General features: G+C 35.6%; 3 protein-coding genes and 1 long non-coding RNA gene across 13 annotated transcripts; 3 read left to right on the forward strand and 1 right to left on the reverse strand.

Annotated features, from left to right (window-relative positions):
- Positions 1-370: 370 nt before the first annotated feature.
- On the forward strand, positions 371-4,144 carry LOC108484491 (receptor protein kinase CLAVATA1-like). The gene is made up of 2 exons (XM_017788296.2): positions 371-3,366; positions 3,547-4,144. Exons 1-2 carry the CDS (start codon positions 771-773, stop codon positions 3,894-3,896), a joined length of 2,946 nt encoding a protein of 981 aa, XP_017643785.1. The 5' UTR covers positions 371-770; the 3' UTR covers positions 3,897-4,144.
- Positions 4,145-4,208: 64 nt separating this feature from the next.
- Positions 4,209-10,870, forward strand: LOC108485386 (kinesin-like protein KIN-6). 5 transcript variants are annotated; one of them, XM_053028018.1, is made up of 23 exons: positions 4,209-4,998; positions 5,099-5,298; positions 5,383-5,506; positions 5,585-5,679; positions 5,783-5,918; positions 6,354-6,419; positions 6,620-6,682; positions 6,839-6,889; positions 6,978-7,060; positions 7,140-7,254; positions 7,749-7,794; positions 7,889-8,040; positions 8,137-8,361; positions 8,504-8,593; positions 8,761-8,829; positions 9,128-9,202; positions 9,315-9,386; positions 9,490-9,589; positions 9,808-9,890; positions 9,973-10,103; positions 10,188-10,263; positions 10,549-10,630; positions 10,735-10,870. In XM_053028018.1, the coding sequence occupies exons 1-23, from the start codon at positions 4,453-4,455 to the stop codon at positions 10,737-10,739; spliced, it is 2,685 nt and encodes an 894-aa protein (XP_052883978.1). In that variant the 5' UTR covers positions 4,209-4,452; the 3' UTR covers positions 10,740-10,870. The 5 variants fall into 5 exon arrangements, with proteins under 5 accessions (XP_052883978.1, XP_017644706.1, XP_017644707.1 ...); XM_017789217.2 differs by having other exon boundaries at positions 10,549-10,870; XM_017789218.2 differs by having other exon boundaries at positions 9,817-9,890; positions 10,549-10,870.
- Positions 10,871-15,519: 4,649 nt separating this feature from the next.
- Positions 15,520-16,247, reverse strand: LOC128292663 (uncharacterized). Its single transcript, XR_008282623.1, has 2 exons — positions 16,167-16,247; positions 15,520-15,914 (listed from the first exon to the last, which is right to left on the reverse strand). It is a non-coding gene; the product is annotated as an uncharacterized LOC128292663 (long non-coding RNA).
- Positions 16,248-18,158: 1,911 nt separating this feature from the next.
- On the forward strand, positions 18,159-22,834 carry LOC108486441 (uncharacterized). 6 transcript variants are annotated; one of them, XM_053027758.1, is made up of 4 exons: positions 18,159-18,805; positions 19,060-19,142; positions 19,342-22,440; positions 22,527-22,834. In XM_053027758.1, exons 3-4 carry the CDS (start codon positions 19,451-19,453, stop codon positions 22,540-22,542), a joined length of 3,006 nt encoding a protein of 1,001 aa, XP_052883718.1. In that variant the 5' UTR covers positions 18,159-18,805; positions 19,060-19,142; positions 19,342-19,450; the 3' UTR covers positions 22,543-22,834. The 6 variants fall into 6 exon arrangements, with proteins under 6 accessions (XP_052883718.1, XP_052883719.1, XP_017645986.1 ...); XM_053027759.1 differs by having other exon boundaries at positions 18,159-18,604; XM_017790497.2 differs by having other exon boundaries at positions 18,159-18,573; positions 22,523-22,834.
- Positions 22,835-23,001: the final 167 nt, after the last annotated feature.

Genomic DNA, 23,001 nt, shown 5'->3' on the forward strand with positions numbered 1-23,001 from the left:
ATCTCATGCCATCAATTATAACATATACTGTGGTGATTATTTATTTCATCTTTTAACCATGAAGATGAAGTTTGATTTTTATCTATGGAAATGAAATACATTTCATGACTAGTTTTTTATTTTTTTGGAGAGCATTTTGTAATGAGAAAATTAGTCATTGCAATTGACAATAAACACTTTGATTTTGACAAAAATAATATCATACCATCATGAAATATACTTTTAGATATTAAATATTCAAATGTTTAAATTAAAAAAAGTTTATTAAAAGTATTATAAATTAAAATATAATTTTAAAATCAAACAAATAAAACTAAAATTTTAAATAAAAGTTGAGCAACTAAATTTTAAAATATTCAAAATGTAAAAGGATTCAGGATAAAATTAACCTTTTTTTTTCTTTCATTCAAAATCAATGGATTTGTTTTGAATAAGGCAAAATCGAAATCAATGTCAACGCATCGTGTGCTACCATCGTGAAATATTGTAATGTCCGGTGGGAACCGGGAGCCATACTAGGTTGCAGGGTGTTACGGGTTCCATGTTATCAGTACTCTCACTCTCTGACTTTTGAAATTTTGTATTTGTTTAATTTCATATCTAAAACTTCGATACTTTGGGGACTACGATTCGCTTTACAAAGCACTGCACAACTCTACTTAACGTAGCTTCTCAGGATTGAGTTGCACTGCATAGAGTTAACGCTACATTCTCTTCTCTCTCTCTCTCTCTCTCTCTCAGCAAAGAGAGGAACTGTGGAATACCGAGAAATGAGAAGCCTTTACAGTTATTTTCTTCTCTGTATTTCCCTCATTCTCCTACTAATCTCTACCACCATCAATGGTTACAGTGATCTTGAAGTTCTGTTGAAGCTCAAGTCTTCCATGATTGGACCCAAAGGTTCTGGCCTCCAGGACTGGGGATCCTCTTCTTCTCCGTCGGCTCATTGCAATTTCTCCGGCGTTAAATGCGATGAGGACTCCAGTGTTGTTGCTCTCAATGTGTCGTTTCATCCTCTATTTGGCTCCATTCCTCCGGAGATTGGGCTTTTGAACAAGCTGGTGGACCTCACTATTTCAACGGTTAATCTTACAGGGAGTATTCCAGTGACGATGAGGAACTTGACTTCTCTCAAGATATTCAACATCTCCAACAATGCTTTCGTAGGGGATTTCCCTGGAGAAATACTTACAGGTATGACTCAGCTTGAGATTCTCGATGCTTATAACAATAACTTCACGGGTCGTCTTCCCCTTGAGGTGGTGAACCTGAAAAATCTAAAGCATCTATGTTTTGGAGGCAACTATTTCGCGGGAGAGATACCGGAGAAGTACTCTGACATCCAGAGCTTGGAATACTTGGGTCTAAACGCCATTGGTTTGAAGGGTCAAAGTCCTGCATTTTTAGCTCGTCTAAAGAATCTGAAACTCTTGTATCTTGGATATTACAACTCCTACGACGGAGGAATTCCTCACGAGTTTGGATCATTGAGTCAACTCCAACTCCTCGACATGGCAGCCTGCAACCTCACCGGCGAGATTCCTGTGAGCTTGAGCAATTTGAAACACTTGCACACGTTGTTCCTTCAGCAGAACAATCTGACGGGCCGTATTCCTCCTCAACTCTCCGGTTTGATCAGCTTGAAATCGCTTGATCTTTCCATAAACGAGCTGACAGGGGAGATACCCTTGAGTTTCTCTGCCTTGCAAAACATTACACTCATCAACTTGTTTAAAAATAATCTCTACGGTCCAATCCCATCATTCGTTGGTGATTTTCCCCACCTCGAAGTGCTTCAACTGTGGGGGAACAACTTCACGCTTGAATTACCGGAGAACCTTGGCCGCAACGGGAAGCTTTATAGGCTTGACGTTGCTTCCAATCACCTCACTGGGAACATACCACGGGACTTGTGTAAGGGAGGGAGGTTGGATTGGTTAGTTCTGATGGATAATTTCTTCTTTGGTTCACTCCCTGAAGGACTCGGTGACTGCAAGTCTCTTACCAAGATTCGTATCATGAATAACCTTCTCAATGGATCAATTCCGGCTGGGATTTTCAACTTGCCCTTGCTGACTATGTTCGAGGTTGACAACAATTTCTTCTCCGGTGAATTCCCATCCCAGATGTTGGGTGCTTCGTTAAATCAGTTAAAAGTTTCAAATAATAAGATCACTGGTAAAATCCCTCCAGCAATCGGTAATTTGGGCTCTTTGCAAATTCTATCTCTTGGAATGAACAAGTTTTCAGGTGAAATTCCTGAGGAAATCTTTAAAATCAAGCCACTTTCAAAGATCGACCTCAGTGACAACAATCTTACTGGTGAAATCCCTCCTTCGATCTCTCAGTGTGCTTCACTTACTGCAATTGATTTCAGTCAGAACAATCTCATTGGTGAAATTCCAAAAGGGATTAAAAATTTGATGGATTTGAGCATTCTCAATTTCTCGAGAAACCAGCTCACCGGTGAAATCCCTGGTGAAATCCGAGACATGATAAGTCTCACAACTCTCGATCTTTCTTTTAATAATTTCATTGGTCGAATCCCCACTGGCGGCCAATTTTTAGCCTTCAACGGCAGCTCGTTTATTGGGAACCCCAATCTCTGTCTACTGCGCCGCAGTACTTGTCCATCTTTGATGAACCAAGCTAAAGGTTCAGGTCATGGGCAAGCAGCATCTTTCACTGCTTCAAAGCTCATTATCACAATCATCACGCTAATCACAGCTTTGTTGCTGACGATCGTCACAGTGTACAGAATGAGAAAGAAGAAGCTCGAGAAATCACGAGCATGGAAGCTCACTGCTTTCCAAAAGCTAAATTTCAAAGCCGAGGACGTGCTGGATTGCTTGCAGGAAGAGAACATTATAGGGAAAGGTGGAGCTGGGATCGTGTATCGCGGTTCCATGCCAGATGGTCTCCTTGTTGCAATTAAAAGGTTGGTGGGTCGTGGAACTGGAAGACGCGACTACGGGTTCTCGGCGGAGATTCAAACTCTGGGCCGAATCAAGCACCGGAACATTGTGAGACTGTTGGGTTACGTATCGAACAAGGACACAAATCTGTTGTTGTACGAGTATATGCCCAATGGGAGCTTGGGAGAAATGTTGCATGGGTCAAAGGGTGATCATTTGCAATGGGAGAGGAGGTATTCAATTGCCGTGGAGGCTGCCAAGGGACTGTGTTATCTCCACCATGATTGCTCGCCCCTGATTATACATAGGGATGTGAAGTCCAACAATATACTGCTCGATGAATATTACGAAGCTCATGTTGCTGATTTCGGCCTGGCTAAGTTTTTGCAGGATGCTGATGCCTCCGAGTGCATGTCCTCTATTGCTGGTTCCTACGGCTACATCGCACCAGGTTTGAATTCACCCAGTTTTATTTCGCCTTACATTGCATTACGTTACCTGCCATATGCATGTAATAAAGTACTTTTGGGCCAAGCTAACGAGCAGCCTAGCATAGATTATAAACCAGTATAATTTTGCCTGCTATGGACTTAGATAAAAGTACTACTAATGATATATATACACACAACAGAGTACGCTTACACACTGAAAGTGGATGAGAAAAGCGATGTGTACAGTTTTGGTGTGGTGCTGCTGGAGCTGATAGCAGGAAGGAAACCCGTGGGGGAATTTGGAGACGGGGTGGACATTGTGTGGTGGGTCAGGAAGACCATACCACAACACGCTGATCCTGCTTCAGTGTTGGCAATTGTAGACCCCAGGTTGAGTGAGTACCCATTGACGGGTGTCATCCATCTGTTCAAGGTAGCCATGAAATGCGTCGAAGAGCAGAGCTCTGCTAGGCCCACCATGAGAGAAGTGGTGCACTTGCTCAACAATACTCCACAGTCTACCTCAAGGCCATGCCTACTTTCCACTTGATGCTCATTGCATTTGGTCAGTCTTCAGCTCACTGGCCGTTGTAGTAAAAATAAATAAAAAAAGAACATAGGAAACTGTAATAATTTCTAACCATGCAAGGTTTTGGGTATTAGAAAAATGCCACGTTGACCTTCCATAACGGGGGATAATTGTGTTGTGTGTTCATTTTCTTATATTTGTAATTGTACCGCTGTTGCATACTTTTTGTACCATATATTTGTCTGAGGTTTGACCTAACCTGTTTAAAATGCTCTTTATTTAAGCTCTCTTTAGCAGCTTCAATGCAACTGACTACTAACCTTCCCATGCAAGTTTGATTCAGATTCTACCTCCCAATTTCCTTCAACTATTAGGCTTAATAATAATAAGAAAAAGCAAATTGGCTAATTAAGCCTCCCCTCAAGTCTAGTTTTAACTATTGGGCCTAAATTCGTAAAACCGAAGTTTCAAATTGTAGTCCATAATGATATCTCCCTTTTGATTTTCCCCGAAAATTCAAATCATATTTATTTGCCGCCATCTTTGCTTGAACAGTGAGAGCGGTGAGAGAAGTGCAATGGAGACGAACACTACAACACCATGTTCTTCCTCCGTCACCGTCCGTCGAAACCCACGCCGTAAGGCCAGGGATACGCCCTTATTTTGTACATCTCGACTTCCCTCCCAGTCCACTTCCTCCTCTGATTTACCTCAAATTTCTTCTTTTCCATTTCAAGACATTCTTTCAGAAAAAATCCAGCAAAATTCTCCCACCATCATCACAGCTACCTCGCCTTCACCGCCACAACATTCAGTCCTAGAAAACCTCAAGGTGTATTTGAGAATCCGTCCTCTCGTGCCTCTGAAAGGCTCAACAAAAAATGCTGGAGAACAAAATGAAAAGTGGAGGCAGAAAAATGTATGGCCTCAAAATCTATCCAAGAAGAATAGTGTCAAAGAGAAGAAAATTTCAAAGAAGAAAAGTAATGAGAGTTGTATTACGGTGAGCGAGGATTTTCGCTCGGTTACTTTATTACCTCCTCCGCCGCTACAAGAAACTAAAAGGATTAAATCGGAGGTCTTCGAAGGGTTTTCTTACGTGTTTTCAGCTGAATCGACTCAGGTATATGCTTTTCCTTCCGTAATTATGTTATTTCGATATGCATCTTTTTTAATAGTATACAATTTATTCTGATGGAGTTGATTTTGGCAACTTGGTGTAGTCCGAAGTGTTCGAGAAGATGGTGAACCCGTTGGTTGAGGACTTCCTCGGCGGTAAAAGTGGAATGTTGGCTGCATTGGGACCAACGGGCTCCGGCAAGACTCATACAGTTTTCGGTAGTCCCAGGGAGCCTGGTATGGTTCCTCTGACACTCAAAAGGATTTTCAAGTCCGCTCAAGGGTGTGACTCCCAGTCCTCAAGGTGATCTAAGATCTCCCAAACCTATAAATGAAACATTTGACATTGAATTATGCATTTATTTTTATAGGTATAAAACCTTTGCAGGCGATTTTACTTATCGATTTTTGAAATATGTGCGGAGCGAGGCAAAGCCGAGAGGATATGTGATTTATCCTCAGATAAACCAGATCTTTCTATGCAGCAGTCAGCCATTAAAGGGCTTCTAGAGGTTTTTTTCCCTTTCTTTTCCTATATATTTATGGTGGGAAAATAGTTGATATGATGTTTCCTTTATTGATGCAAACAGGTTCCAATTCATGATGTTGCGGAGGCAGAGCTGTTGATAGCTCGTGCTCTTCTGAAGCGTTCTACAGCTACAACAAATGCCAACAGCCAGTCAAGGTGAATGACAAATTACACTGTCATTTTATTATCTGATTACTACACGTTTAAATTGATCAAAATGCAACTTTTATTAATTGATTCCTGGTTGCCGTCATTGCAGCCGTTCCCAGTGCATCATCAACATACGGGGAGGATCTGAAATAGCTGATGTAGAAACTGATGAGCAATCAAATTCTGCTGTTTTATCTATTGTTGATCTTGCAGGAGCTGAAAGAGAAAAGCGAACTGGAAATCAGGTTGAAAATTCTATGAAAAAACAGTCATGTGTAGTATCTATAAATAACCGTTGTATCTATAAATGCTCGTAAATATATGTAATACTGCTATTTAAACTTAGCGTAAGCTTCTAAATTTTTGTATCATTTCAATGGAAGTTTTAACTTAGATAAATGCATAATTCTGGGATGGGACGTCAGGAAAGTTTTGCAACTATTTTAGATTTGGTTTTGGACTGTATTTTGAGGTGCTGATGTAAGAATTTGTGTTTTAAATTTTTGTACACAATGCAAAATTAGATTGTGATGAGTTGGATTGATATCTGATAGTTCAACAATTTTGAGGGAGTCGATTAGTATTAGAAAAGGTCAATGACTCATGTATCCAGATTAATGTTAGCTTGGCTATTAATGAAAATTGCTTATAAGCTTTCTGAAACAAATATCTTATTGCAGGGGGCAAGATTGGCTGAAAGCAATTTTATCAATAATACATCGATGGTTTTTGGTTTGTGCCTAAGAGTAAGTGCCTTCAACGTGTTTCCTTGACCTTCTAGGCATTCTCAAGTCTCTTGTTGATCAGTATTTCTCAATGACATTTCTGCTTGACGTTTGTTGTAGTTTATGTTGTTGATTCACTTCTCCATAGCTTACTTTAAAATCATCTTTCTCTATCTTACTCTTTCAGCATTTGTTTGACTTTTCTTTATCTCTATATTCAGTCTTTGTTTGAGCACCAGAAGAATCCCAAGAAGGCACTGCAGAAGCACTTCCAAAATTCTTTGGTAATGCTTTATTTGATTAATTCATATGTTTAAATTATTTGATATAGTTTTATTTTCCCATTTAACTCATATTTTCCTATAGATGCATGATCTTCTTTTAACTTTACATGTTTAGCAGTGATAGTTGGTAATTTGTATGGCTTTATTTTCATGCAGCTGACGAGGTACCTGCGAGATTATTTGGAAGGCAAGAAGAGGATGACACTGGTATGTGGTCTTCATGTTTCAATTTCATTTTTAGCTCATCTTGATTTCACCAGCTATTCAATTGTTGGAATTTTTATTGTGTTGCCAGATTTTAACAGTAAAATCTGGGGAAGATGACTATATAGATGCATCATACTTACTAAGACAAGCTTCACCTTATATGAAAATCAAGTAATTCTCTCTCTTTTCCCTCAGTTTTCATTCTAAATTTAAGCTATAGGCTTTTACTGTATTTATGTCTTTCTTTTAGGTTCACTAACACTGAGCCACAGCCCAATCTGCTCTGTAACAAGAGACAATTACAAGCAACCTCTAAAGCGGAGCAGTCCAAGAGAATGAAACTTGTCAAATTTGATGCGTCAATGGTATTTTCTATCCCCTTAAGTGTGTTGTTTGTTCTTTCCTGATAGCATTAGTCTTGCTTTCTCCTCCTTTTCTTCTGACATGTCATCTAGCTGATAATCAAGGTGTGTTAGCAACTTCTTAAGGTCCAATGTGATCTATGATATGGTATACGCATAGTATAATTTTACTTTCCTAACTTTAGTTTGAGAATGTCAGGATATAATTTTACTTTCCTAACTTTAGTTTGAGAATGTCAGGATATAATTTTACTTTCCTAACTTTAGTTTGAGAATGTCAGGTTATACATTTCTAACTTTAATTCCTATCTTGGAGCACGATGCTCTTTTTCCTTTAACATTCTAGAGCATTTCCTATTAACTATATTCAACAAGTTTATGGCTGTAAGTCATTTGATGTTTTCCATGTTCATTGCACCATATCATGAAAGTGTGGTTTTAGAGACTAAACCATTATAAGCATGCTTTATCATTTATTCACATAAATTTGTTTTCAGATGGAAAGAAAGATTGTTGGACATGAAAACCGGCTTCCTGATGAAGGTTGTTTCTTCTTTTATTTTTGTTCTTTTTCCGTTTATCTACTTTTTCATATTTCCTTTATGAATTTTTAACATGTTTTCTAATTGCGTTATAGGGGACCTGACAAGCTGCAGTGCAGACTTTAAATGTAGTACACCTATAAAATTGAATTCTGATGACTTGAAGAAGGAGAGAACTCATCAGATTATGCAAAGTTTTGCCAAAGCTTTATGGAATGTTTTGAAGCAATATAATGAAAAACTGAAGGTGAGTTGTGGGTGGTTTGATTTGATAATCTTCCACTGAATCTTATGAAGCTTAGTATGGATTTTAAGTATGAACTCAATGATAACTTAATTATAGGCCATCTGTCATAATCAGGTTGCAGAGAGTGAAAACCAGATTCTAAGAGAAAATCATAGGAATGAGAAGAAAAGATCTATTGAGATGGAGAAAGAGCTGAAGAATTTGAGATCCTGTTGTACTTGCTCTAAGGACAATTTAATGGCAACAACTATAGTAAAAGTAGGCGAGAATTTTGAGTCTATGGTGCATTCTGAACTACAGACATCTTGTGGTATTGATGAGGTATATGTAATTAGGTATTATTTAAAATGTTTTACAAAATTTCTAGTAACTGTTTTCTTACTTGCATTAACTTGGTATTTGGTTCCTGCATAATAATACTAATAGGGAAGAATTTGATTTGAACTTTTATCTATTGTATTAGGAAAAATTGGATTTGGATTCTTCCGACCACGTCAAATCTGAATGCAGTAGCAGTCCCAGAAAATTTGAATGTACTCCAGGAGACGACCAAGTACTTTCTCTGATGCTTATGTGCTTTTTGTTCATTTAATATCTTTCTAGTTTCTTATATCTATTTTTCATCTACGAAAGAATTTGAATAGATTTTCTTCTTACAATATCTACCAAATTATGTTTCACGGAGTTTATTTACTTGAACAAGATTTTTGCAATATTCAGAGAAATAAAAAGTGCTCAGGAGAAAAAAGCAACCCTTCTCCAAGTCAAAAGCAGGACATGTGTTCTGAGGTACATGGATAATAGCCATTGATTAAATATTAATCCAACTTTTATGTTATTATGTACACGATCCTCCCATCCAAAAGGTGTCTTATTTAAGGTCAAATTTTCTTCTCAAATAACATGTTTCCCATAGTCTGGTACTCCGGTTCTTGCTTCTTAAAATTGATAATACCTTGTCATGTGGGGATTCAGTTGTATAATTAGAGCTCCTTACAGGTTTCTTGTCATTGCATGTCTAGGGTGAAAAGGTCTAATTATGTTTTTTGCTTTATATTATCTAACCTATATTTTGTTGTGTATAAAGGTATTAAATCAGAATATCCCTTCAAACTTGAGTGGGCCTGAATGCATTGATGAAGAGCAAGAGCATGAAGCCATGGTAGGCTGGCACTTTTTTTTTTTTTTTGAGAAATTACCTTTGGTGGAAAGAAAATTTCCCCTTTTTTTTCTTAAAGCTTCTGTAAGATGGATTTGTTTTCTTGGGTGGTCAGGTAAGAAGTTTGGAAACGGATGCTAGTTCTCCAAGCACTTGTGTTCCAAATGATAACTATCAGAGCTCTCAGGTAGGGGTATCACCAATTTCTGGATCAGGATTGCCAGATTATATATATGCCATTCATAATTCGGAGTGGCATTAACAGAAATATTGTATGGTGTCCAAATTAGATTCACGAAAGCTCTCCTGGGACTGGAAATATTCACGAGGATTTAAGTGAGCTAAATAATGTGGTTACTGAGCGTCTTGATCATAAGTCATGCATAACAGGTCTGATTTAGAAACTCAACTTTTATATTATGGACCACAATAATGAAACATTTTACATCTTAAAGGGCCCTTGTTACCGTCTCTCTCGTGGTTGCAAACTAGATAAGGGTCCTATCATACATGTTCTGTTGATTTGTTGGTTGATTTTTTTATTTCCTTCTCCTTCAGTCTGTTGTTTCACCATGAGTCTAATATGACTGATAATTTAAGCCTTTTAGGTGTTGCAGTCAGAAATTCAAGCAATGAAAGCAGTACATCTGTGCAGCCAGGTTGTCAGCTTGGTGAAAACGATGAGATTAGTGTCTGTTCCACGTCCTGCATTTATGTCAAAATTGACCATTAGTTTTTTCTTTTTCTTTGACAACATTTCTTGCTCTCTTTAGGACTCACTGGAGCTGCTTGTATCACTTAAGGGTGTTGAACCAACTCAAAAGCAAGACCATGTTGATGTCCCCGATAGTGGAATAAGACCTAATATCTCCTGCAACTCTTCAAAGAAGGAGAAGCCAAAAAGGTACGTTTGGTGGATTTCATATCACAGTTGCTCATGAATTTTTTTTAATCACCCTCGGGCCCTTGCTATATATTCCACAAACAGGAGACTTTTGCCTAAATCATCAGTTCTAGTCAGAGAAATCAGCACCTGTGATGCTGATGAGTTTGACAAACCGAAGGTCAGTTGATAATGCTCGTGATCTATTGTTTTGATTTTCATCGTGATCTAAATGCACTTTGATAAGGGAGAGCTAGTAAAGATGATAAACTGAACCATAGGTGCAAAGCATATTGCACTTTCAGGTAGAGAATTCAAATTTGAATTTCGGATATTACAGCGGTTGGGTGGGATTAATTTCATGGACCATAAAATGGAGATGAAATATGTTAATTAATAAATAAAATAATAACAACTTATATTTGTTTATTCCAATGGAGAAACATCTCTTTAAATCTTTCTGCAGGGAAGTGGAGGTGGGAAGAATTTGGCTGCTTCCGGGAGGCAAAGGACTCAGGGCAGCATTTCTCTACTACGCTTACTAAAGAGTAATCTTCATCTCTAGTGTAACACCTTTTTATGTTTTACGTATGGGTTGCTTTTTCCTGTAAAAATGTGGGGCACTTTTAAGGTTTTTGTTTGGACTCTACAGTTTAGGTTAATGGTGTCTGTACTCTTTTCGGAAAAATATCAATGCTTACTGCTGATGATGCCTCCTGAAGTTGAACGTCAGTGGCTCCATTTGGGCCGTATACACAGTATATATAGTTTTGATTTGCATTCTTAAATATGGTCGTAATTAAAATCCAGTAATCACAGTATCTAGATCCTTTACGCTAGCCTGAAGTTTAGTTCAGTTTGCTTAGTATTTGTGTTGGAACAAAAGTTTGGATCACAAAAAGATGTATTTTAAAATTATATTAAAAAAAATGTGACATTGTTACAAAAATAATAAGAAAATTATGATGCGAAAATTTTAGATAGATGAAAATATTCTGTTTTATTTAAAAATCAAGCCAAAAGAATACTTTTGCATTATTTTAAAGTTAATTACATGCTATGCATGTGATTTGTCAAATTAAGTAATATAGCAATAAGAAAATATTGTTCTCACCAAATTCAAATTTGAAGTTGTTGAATACCAATTATTTAATTTTTACCTAATCTGGATTAATGAAGTAAAATTAAATTAATTACAAAATTCTATTAAATTAAAATAATGAAAATTACTAAATTTTTCAATCAATTTTAAGACCTTAGAATTCTACTTCATCTATTTTAGTTAATCAATTCTCTTGTTCAGTTTATGTAAAAATTAACCTAAGATTCAATAGTATTAACTAGATTTTTATATATAGAAAATTAGACCATTCCAATAACTAGTTAAGTTAAATTTCCTTCCTCACTACTTATATTATGCTAGGCAAGTATATTTCTATCTTTGTTGCAAATTAACTCGTTTACGGGTGCTATTAAACTTAATCTTAATCTATTCAGTCTAGATCTAAATAAGCATGAAACCGAATAAATAATTAACAAAGATCAAAACAATTGATGAGAAAATATTGACTTAACTATAAAATAGGATTCATTTTCTTTCTAAAAAAATAGAATTTAGCTCATGTTGATTTGAAAAAACATCACAAGAAAAAATCTAAAAAAAACTTGCATTGAAAAAAAAAAGTAAAAAGAAATAATCTAGAGATAAAAATAATTATTAAATTAATGTCAAACACTCTAGGCCTTTTTTTTTCTTTTCGACTTTGCAAGCTTAAAGTCCTCCGGAGAGGATTGTTTCTTAGCCTCCAAGTAGATTTCTTACTCTTTTCCCCTTAAATCGCGCTCTTATTTTATGATTTTAACCGTTCTATTTCACTGGACACAAAATTACAGTGAAGCGGACTGCTTATTGTTTGAAATTTTAGAACAAATATTGTACTCCACCTCATTGAAATCTAGCGGAGCAAAAAAAAAATTTTCACTACTTTTTACTTTATACTTCAAGCATTCTATTCTTCATCCGAAACCTACAATATAGAGAAAAAAAAAGTAAATCCGAATTAACTTTAAAAATAATAAAAATTATTTAACTTGCATATTCTGACATGTCATCTAACTGATAATCACGATGTGTTAGCAACTTCTTTAAGGTCCAATTGATCTATGATCCAGTATACGTGTAATATAATATTACTTTCCTAACTTTAATTTTGAGAATGTCAATTTGTACATTTCTAAAAGCTGTAAATCTTATCCTGGTGCATGATACTTTTTTTCCTTTTAACATTCTAGACCATTTCCTATTAACTATATTCAACGAGTTTTAAGTCATTCGAGGTTTTCGCGGTAAATATGAAAATATTGTTTCTTCATTAATCAAAATCAAGGCAAACTGTTTTAGAACTTTGATAAGGAAGAGCTAGTAAAGATGATAAACTGAACCATGGGTGCATAGGTAAAGCATTTTGTACTTTCAGTGGGAGAATTACCGACGATTATAACTGTTCGGTGGAATTAATTTTCACGGACCATAAAACGAAGATAATAATAATAATAAATTTATATTTGTTCATTCCAACGTAGAAACTAATCTCCTTAAATATTTCTGCAGGGAAATGGAAGTGGGGTGAACTTGATTGCTTCTGAGAGGCAAAGGACTCAGGGCAGCATTTTTGTACTACGCTCACTGAAGAGTAATCTTCATCTCTAGTGTGACAACCTTTTTTTTTTTTTTTTTTATTATGTATAGCTTGCTTTTTCCTGTAAAAATGTGGGCCATTTTGAGTTTTTTGTTAGGCTCTACAGTTTAGGCAATGGTTTTGTTTGCTTAATGGTGTCTGAACAGGTGCCTCTAAAATAAATTTTTTTATTTAAATTTTTAAATTTTTAAAATTTTAAATCTGTAAAGTAAAATTGTACTTTGGTCTCTCTTATAAATAATAAAAATTTGATTTAATTCTTTAAAATTGATAAAAATATAGACTATTAAATCTACAAGGGCAAAACTAGAAAATTCTTTTAGGGGCCAAAATTAAATTATAATTTTTACAATAATAAAATATAATTTCACCATTTAATTTAAAAGAATTAAAATATAATTTTACTTTTTATTAATTTAAAATTTTAAAAATTTTAAAATATTTAAATATAAAATTTTCCATTTTAAGATATTTATGAAGTTGAACGTTAGTGGTTCCATCTGTCCATACACACACTATATATAGTTTAGATTTGGTTTCTTAAATCTTGGTTGTGATTAAAATCCACAATAATCACAGTATCTAATTCCTTTACACTAGGCTGAAGTTTATTTCAGTTTGCTGAGCTTTTTAAGGGTCTGCTTAGCATTTGTGTTGTAAAATTTTTAATTAAAAAAAAAAAAAAGTTTGGATCACAAAAAATTTATGGAAAAATAGAAAGAAAAATGTTGAAAGAGATTAGAATGTCAAAAAGTATATATTAAAATAATAAATTTAGATAGATAAAAAAGTTGTTATATTGTCTAAATCTCAAGCCAAATGATTACTTTTGCATCACTTTTTAAAAACTTAATTTTTAAATATTCTAAGACGGATCAACTTATATATTCATTCCGGTTATTCATCTTAGGATTTGATTGTATATAAACTAATAGAGTTTCTTATGGTCGACTACTCAGAGTAGTACTTCCAACGATCTAATGGTCACTTCTTGACTTAGGCTCTTGCATCAATTTTCTGCATAGATTCCAACAATAGTCCCTTTATCCTTTTTTTAGGTGGAATTTGCTAACTTTGTGGTTGTTTTTGCTCCAGTACTTTTTTCTTGATTATTCCTTTATAAGTAATTTGGGTGATTTCTCCATTCAGGATTATAAGTGTTGGTAAAGGCATTGTTCTGCTGAAAGTTTTGAATACCCGTGTAATTTACCTATTCAACATATTCATAACGCTGCTTGGTAGAATGGGCACATGCACAATAATCACAACCTAACACTGCACTGTTCATTGATTTACTCTGTCTACTATGTTGTAGAGACAACATCTAACCTTTTATTGATCACATTTAATTGTGTCATCAACTGTGCCGAAAGATTGAAAGCTTGACCCAGTTCGTTAACTCCCATTGATTTCTTCAGTGCAGTCCGCTCATAAGCTTGTTAATTTTGGAATGTTAATTCTTCCTGAATTACACAAGCATCTTTTGAAAGCTTTCACACCAATGAACCTCCAAATGCACCATCAACTTGAATTTTTGTTGCAACGTCTAGCCCATTGTAAAAGATAAGAATTTGTTGAGCAGTTTTCAAAACATAGTATAGGCACTTTATGAGAAGTTCATTGTACCTTTCCCAAGCATCATATAGGATCTTTCTATCGTATTGAGTGAAAGTGTGAATATCCATCAAAAGTCTAGTTATCTTAGAGAGAGGAAAATATCTAACCAAAATTTTCTCCACCATTTGGTCCCATAAGGTGATAGAGGGAGTTGAGCCAATTATTAACTCTCCCATCTAAAGAAAGTTAAACAATTAAAGTCCGACCGTCTCGTCAGATACCCCATTATATTCCACTACATCACTTACCTCTAAGAAAGTTCATAGATGAGAATTGGAGACTTCACTCGATATTACGAAAAACTTGTTCGGAAACAGCTGCATAGTCCCAACATCGATCTTAAAATTATTCGTCTCAATAGCGAGTCTGGCAATACTCGAGTGATATCTCTCATACAAAGGCATGTTGTAATCAATACACCTACTCCTCTATTGTTGAGGTGCTTGAATCATCAATGGTTTGATCACCAACCCAAGTTGCATTTTAGCTTGTCTAGTTGCTCTTTGCACCTATAGTCCAACCAATTGTGAAAGAATCAATAGATTGAACTATTCATCCTTCTTGAATGCGGCATACAACTTTTCATTACTAAATGTTATTTATGGAGATTAAATTTAAATTTTAATTATATATAACTAATATTTTTACAATTCCATTCAATTAAAATTCAAACTTTTAAATTACATTAACTATTGTTTAAATTATTATTATTAAAAAATATGATGTGATTTTTATTTATAAAAACTCTTTCCTGAGAAAGAACCACTTTATTAAAAATTATGACGTAATTATAATTAACTATTGTTTAAATTATTATTAAAAGTTGTGGACTGGATATTGATGAAAAGTTCCCAGAAAAATATACCGAATTAGAGTAGAATACAACTAGGAAAAAGGTGGAGATAATTTTTTACTGAAAAAACAAAACCACGTTCTTTCAAATATATGTTTCTAATTATAATCATAAAAAAAATCCTTTTTTAATTAATTTGAAATAAACTCAAGTTCTACTTATTAATAAAAAAATATGCCGTAATTATTATTAATAAAAATATGAATTAGCAAAAAAAATTGTCAATTTAAAAATTAACTAATTATAATTTATTAATATAATTAAAAAATTGTTGTCCATTCAAATTCATACTTTTACATATATTATAAATATATTTGTTTAGCATCACTTTTGCTATAAAATTTGGGTTTTATCTGTAAAACTGTACCAATATTAATACCAAATAGAACCTAAGTTTAGTTGAGCCCAAATCTAAAATGATCTCGACTCACAGTTTTTATATAAGAAAACATCCGATGGCCTTGTCGCTTTCTCCTGGGACTGGATATCGAAATTGATGATTAATGAAAGTTAATGCTTTTCATCTTTGGTTCAGCGCTCAAACCAAGCTGGTCCATGTCTGATATGTCCACAAGCCACAAAGGGTCAGTTCCCTTTTTGTTATTATATTTTTTCTTGGACAAGTAAATGCCATTTATTCGTCCAAAAGCGGGGAAGAAGTACCTGTTATTACAATTAAAGACAACAGGTGAGAAAAAATAGTAACTGTTAACAAAAGTATTCAACCCCTCCATTGCAGACTGCAAACAAATTTCTCCAATTTCCCAACCGAGAAAAACTGAAGCGATGCACATAACCAGGAAATAGATGACTACTTTGGAATGTAGCAGCATAAGTTAATTAGTTTATTCCCAAGGGACACCATTTTGTTTGGATCTCAAAAATAGTGCCAAGTTTCAAGAAAAGAAATTTTACCAACTCGTCTGGAGAATCGAGGAAGATGAAGCAACCAAAAGGTAAGGCCCCAGCATTGCTCTCCACCTTGCTTTTTTCACAAGAAACAAAGAGTACTCACTATATTTATTTAAAGTGTCATAAAAGAAAAGTTTGTCAAGCTGTCAGAATTTGTAAACATTTTGATTAGAACTACAAATGTCGGACTTATAAAATTAATTAATTGAGTGGGATGTCTGAATCTCACTGATTACCTCAAATCTTTTTGGCCTCATCTTTTTTTTTCTATCCTTGGTCAGTCGTCACCCTAAACCCACTTTCTCGATTCAGGAAGCTTTGTTGAATATTGGCCCACCATGCAGCGGTATCATAAGCAACAACACAGTTGACACTTGATGTAATTGAAATTTTGAGCACTGGTTAATAATAATATAATTTACTGAAAGAATCAGTGGGCTTGATATGGGGACATTGGGTGCAATCAAGTTTTTTAGTTAGTAGTCCACATCGAATGTATATTGGACACGGCAGTATGGAATTCCCTCCCCGTGGATGGATGAGCTAAAAATAGTTTTCATTTGAAGGTGACAAGTGAGAGGTGACAACAAAGGCCTTCAATCATCTCCCTCTCGTTTTCAAGAGGTGGGTGGGGTGAGGGGGGCTTTTACGCTTTAGACCGTGTCAAGTCCACCACTCGAAACCCAAACTCTTCATGAAAGGTAATAATATTTCTAAAAAGAAAAAAGCAGCACTCGAATTGACTGTTTCTCAGGAGCCAGGTTCTGGAAAAGAAAAACTCTTGAGGAATAATTTTGAATTTTATCCCTCCTTTTTATAAAAATTAAATAATTATTTTTTATTATAATTTGTTAAAATTCAACCATTTTATTTTACGAAAATTAGTGAAATTGAGTAATCATGTTAAATAAAATTTATAATTGAACACTGACTTGGAAATCAGTTACTCAATAATTTATATAAAAAAATGGGTAAATTATCTAGTTAGTCACCTAACTTTTAGGGTGTTTATATAAATGTAATCCTTACAATTTGATCACTCAATTTTTAGGGTGCTTTTATTTTATTCACCCAAGCATAGACTTGATCATGGGCTTAGGCCAGGTCAATGCAGAATTTTAGGCCTGTTTTCTAGGCTCATGCTCGGCCGGACTTGAAAAATGTGCCTAAACCTAAGTGTTTGATCCATATTAAAAATATTAAATTCGAGCTCAACTCAACTATAATAATTTTTAGATTACTTTTAACTTAGCATGAAAAATTCAATATTATATAATCAAAATAAATTTGGGTGTCGTAAACAACTATTAAAAAACAATTTTCATTGATATTTTCTAAAATAATTTCAAAACAATCAAATAAATTAAATAAATTGTTAAATTTTTTATATATTATCAATCGATTTATCGCAATAATTTTAAATCTTAATATTTAAAAATTATATTTCAAATCCAAATTTAGAATTTTCAAAGCAATGGAATAAACAATTATAATTTGATAATTTTGTTTCTACCTCTTTTCATTTTAACCTTTGATTTTTTATCCCAACTAATACTTAAAATTTATTTTTAGGTGATCAAAATAAAAGCACAAACATAATGTGCATGTATAGTTAATCGCCATTAAAAATCTAATACTTGTAACTAAAATAAAAAGTAACTTAAAAGTTAAATGACCAAATTGTAAAGATTTTATTTTGAATGATCAAAATGAAAATGTCCTAAAAATTAGGTGATTAATTAGACAATTTACCCTAAAAATAAGTAAGAATTGATAATTTGATAATTTATACTTGATAAATTAGTAAAATTCAGCCATTAAATAAACTAAAGTAAGAGGACTTTTTATTTTCATAAAGTCAAGAAGAATGAAATTCAAAATTACGTCTTAATTGAATTTTCTTTATCCGACCGGCAGATAATTTCGCACACACTGCACTGCAATGCACGTGCCATTCTCTTAACTGCGAAACTAAGACTAAAACCCACCACAGATTTGACAGTGTAAAAATAAAATTAGCCTAAACCTAAAATCAAATTTTTAAAAAAATTAAAGAAAAATATTACGAGGAATAAACGTCGCTCTTTCTCTCTCTCTCTCTCTCTCTCTCAACCTGGTTCGGGAAAGGGAAAAAGGAATTAAACAGACGACGAAACGAGGGTTTTTAAGAGAGCGAGATAAAAAAAAATTAAAATTAAAATTAAGTAAATAAAATCCCAAAAAAGGAAAAAAAAAAAAAAGATTTCCACGGGGAGGGAAAGCTCAAAGCAAAGGGTCGAAAACTTTCAGATAGATTTTCTTTTTTCTTTTTTAGGGAGAAAAAGGTGTGGTGTCGTCTCTCTATTGGAGCTCAGCTTCAGAGCTAGGGTTTCGTTTTTCTTTGCCTTTTTTTGAAGGTTTTTTTATGAAGGTAACTACGCTTAACGCTTGCTATTGTTTAGGTATCTTGCTTTTTCTTTTAAAAGTAAAACAAATGGGCTGTTATCGATTTTATTTTCTCATTGAGGTTTAGCGTTATTAAAATCAGTTATATCTCTGCATTAATTGAGATTATCTTAACTCAATTCACATCGCTCGTCATGATGTACAGCAGAAAAGCTAGGGTTTTGTAATGCTGTTTCTTCTGAGCTTTGATTTTTAGGGTTAGATCTTCACTTTCTATTGTAATTGATATTCCGTGACGTGTTAACTGTTGTAGAGGAAATTTGGTGAACTATTTTATTGTTTCTTCAGGTTTTCAGTTTATTAGCCTACAACTTACGAGTAGGTTTTTGTATGTTATTTTGTTTTTGAGTTATTTCTGTTTTAGAACTGAAATTCAATTTATTTAAAAATCAAATGGGTTTTTGTTGATAATTTTAAAAGCTTGAGATTTTAGCAATTTCTTTCATTTCAGGTGTTGAGGAGTGCCATAAGTTATCATTTTCGAATCTTTTGTTGACAATTAATATGATTTTACATGACCAGCTTGCTTGGAAGGTATGATATGGTTGTTTTAGCCCATTTTTTACCATTTTATTTTGATGATGAATTGATAACATCAATGTTCCTTTCCTTTTTATTTTGATACCAATTAATTGAAAAAGAACTTTACTTTTAGATGCTACAGAATCAACGTCAATTAATTGATAACATCAGGAGCTACAGAATTAACCATTTATGTCATGTCATTGTACAGGTTTCCTTTTAGATGCTCTCTTGAAGTTTCACTCCTGTTCTAGATGGAACAAAAATTGTCAGTCCGTTATAGAGTTCTCTTTGTTTGGTGGTTTTGCATGTAAAACGCCATGACGCTTGAGGATTTTTTTACCCTGGCTGAGATGAAAGATGGACTCACGGTCCCTTCACGAGTTGAGGAGCTAGTATCTGTAATGAAAAAAGAGAAAGAATCTGTTGTGAAAAATGTTGGTGATGCAACCAGACAGTGGACTGCCGTTGCAAGCACAATTGCGGCCACTGAGAATAAAGATTGTCTTGATCTTTTTCTTCAGCTAGATGGACTCTGGTTTATAGGCAGATGGCTAAAGGATGCTCAAGAATTTGGTAATGACTCCAGTGATAGTTTTGTGGAAGAATCAATTACTGCACTCTTACGAGCACTTGAAAAGTTGCATAGAGATAAGGAAAGGTCAATTTCTTCAGAGATTTGGATTACAGTCAAGAATCTTCTGAACCACAATAGCTCTCGAGTTCAGGACAGTGCTAGGTTGCTCTTTGATAAGTGGAAACGAGGTACAGTTACTGATCATGTCGATAGTGGTGGACATGAGTATGAGATTTCAGACGCTGCTACTGTTACCGGAGAAAATAATGGGCCAGATTCTGCCAAAGACAGTCCTGTTTCAAGAGGAAGTGCCCATGGAGAAAAAGATGGAGCAGATGCTGCTAAAAGTGAAAACCTTCCTTCAAGCCTAGATGGTGTTCAACCAGAAAGTACTAAAGATTTACACGTTGAAACTACTAATGATGAGCTCAAGTCCCACATAAACTCAGACTATTCAGACACGGAAAACAGATCTGAGAGTCATATGGCCTCCTCTTCTGTGTTAAATCCTGTTCATGAAAATTTGCCTGTGAAAGAACTACAAACAAAAACTGTGGAAGAAACTGCTTCCCATGAGGCCTGCAGTTTAGCAGATTCAAAGCAAGAAAATATTGAAGCTTCAGATGCTATGACAGTTTCAAACTCTAGTACTGTGGAACATGCTCTAGTTTCGTCTAATGCTGGTGTTGGAACTTCTCTGGAGGTTACAACAGGACCCAGTTTCCATACTGATACTGAATCCGATAGGTTTCATGTCCTGAATTCTGTTGATCTTACTAATGAGAGGATGCATGCATCTGAGCCAAAGAAGGCAATGTCTGATGTGGCTGTTATGAATCATTCCAGCAATGGCTCAGAGCTATTCAAGATTGCTGGTAAAGACAGCGAGTCACATTTGAGCACGTCACGGAGCTCCTCTGACAATGAGCTCTTGTATGAAAAGCCTGGGGATCTGGAAACTACATTTTCGAGAATGGCAGCCATTGGAACAGCAGATGAAGATAAGGAGAATTGTGAACTTGAGGATTTGAGAGGTGGTTCCAGGTTTACCAGTAGTCATGGTGTGACCGATACAACATCTGATATTGATCTAGAGTATGGCATAGTTGATGCTCTAGAAGTTGCCCGAAAAGTTGCTCAAGAAGTGGAGCGAGAAGTCATAGATGACAGAGAACCTTCCAGCAGCTCTTCAGAGAAGATTTCAGAAGGTGGTATCAGGCAACCCAGTACCCCAGAATCCATAAATAGAAAACAAGACCTACCCACCGAGGTCTTGCCAAAGGAGGTGTCAACCGGACCCATTCGGTCTGCTGGAGCGCATCCTGAGGAGGAGGGGCTCCTTATTAATTCAGATGATGCAGATAATGAACCAGAAAATCACTCGCGTGACATGGAATCCTCTCAGGTGACCATGGCTCAAGATCCTGAGCCAAACACAGAGAAAAGTCTATGTGATTTTGATCTGAACCAAGAAGTCTGTTCTGATGATACGGAACATGCAGTGACTTCCATCTCCACTCCCATTTCAGTGGTTTCTGCTTTTAGGGCAGCAGCAGTGCGTGGCATACCTGCAGCTCCTTTGCAGTTCGAGGGGACTCTTGGATGGAAAGGATCTGCTGCCACAAGTGCTTTTCGCCGAGCATCACCTCGCCGTAACTCTGATGGTGATAAGAGACTATCCCTTGGAGGGACAGGCAGTAGCTCAAAACGGAGGTTGGATTGCCTTGATTTTGATCTCAATGTTGCTGAGGCTGGTGATGAAAAAGGTGCTGAACTAATGTCCGGGAAACAGGTTACAGCCTCATCAGGCCTCTATTCTGCAGAATCTTCACTGAAAGCTAGTCAGAGAAAATCCGAGAGACTTGAGCTGGATTTAAATTGTGTCAGTGATGATGGTGACGGTCCAGTACTAGATTCAAGAGTCAAGGAACCACTCTTTTATGACAGGAATGGGCATCGCAGCCAATCACCTGCTTCGTCATCATCATCAATGCAGCCTTCTCTGAGGAACTTTGATTTGAATGACAGGCCATGCAGTCACAATAATGCTTTAGAACAAGGGCCATTTCCTGGTAGATCTTCAATTGCTCATGGAGGGCCTAAACTAAATGATCCTGTTATTTCTATCATGGGTACTAAAGTGGAAGTCAATAGGAAGGACGTTGTTTCTCAGGTTGTGTCCTTTCCAAATGGCAAGGTTCTTGGGCCTGCAACTGATGGGAGCATCACAAGAAGTGCAGGGTTTATGGGGTTGGTTCCCACTGCCTCGTATACACATTCTCCTGCCTTAAGCTCTAATTTACTGCCAATGGCGCCAAATATGCCATTCCCTTCTGCCATTTATGGGGCTAGTGGCTCAATCCCCTTTATTGTTGATTCAGGTGCACCTGTTGTGCCTCAAATTATGGGCTCTACATCAGCGGTTCCAATAGCTTACTCTCAGGCACAATTCATTATGAACATGAGCAATGCAGCTGCTGGTTTAAATGGTTCAGGCCCCTCACGGCCTAATTTTGATCTGAATTCCAGATTAGCAATTGAGGGAGGAAATACAGATCCCATGGGTTTAAGGCAGCCATTCATGCCTGGTCATGGTAGGTCAATAGAAGAACATTTGAGGGCAAACACACAAGCCTCCTCTAGTTCCGGGGTTGGGGTAAAAAGGAAGGAACCAGATGGTGGATGGGAACCATACGCATTTAACTACAGACAGCAGCATTTTCCATGGAAACAGTAAGTTAATATTTTATGTTGCTCCTTCCTCTCTTGGAGTCATTTCATAAGTCCAAATTAATTGATGCTTGCATTGCCAAAGATAGCAGGAAAATCAAATGAGCCCATTGGATTTCGTGGGAGTGGAGTTGAACGGAATAAAAGCCGGGAAATTAGAAATGTAATATGATTCATGAGATTTGATTGCCAAAGGGAGGGAATTAGATTTTAATTCGTTTTAGTTTATTGTTTTCCTTTTCTGCATTCCATAGAAGGCTTGGTACATGTAGGTGTAACTTATTTTCCTTTTATGTCACAGAAAGATAAAAAAGAAACTGAGCTTTTCTTACCATTTATTTTCTTTTTGGCAAGAACAATTTTGGTTATTGAACATCACTAATTTACAGCTAGAAAATTAATATATTGTTCTTCACTTTCTCATTTTTGCCCCTTTCCGGATGGTTGCATTTTTATTATTCCGAATCAATGAATACTGCTAGATAAAACGCTAAAGGAAACCAAGTTACACATCTTCAGATGCTTCATTTATTTATTTATTTTCCCTTTTCTTCGTTGCTCATT

Source organism: Gossypium arboreum, chromosome 5 (genome assembly GCF_025698485.1).
Source record: "Gossypium arboreum isolate Shixiya-1 chromosome 5, ASM2569848v2, whole genome shotgun sequence".
NCBI classification, from domain to species: domain Eukaryota; kingdom Viridiplantae; phylum Streptophyta; class Magnoliopsida; order Malvales; family Malvaceae; genus Gossypium; species Gossypium arboreum.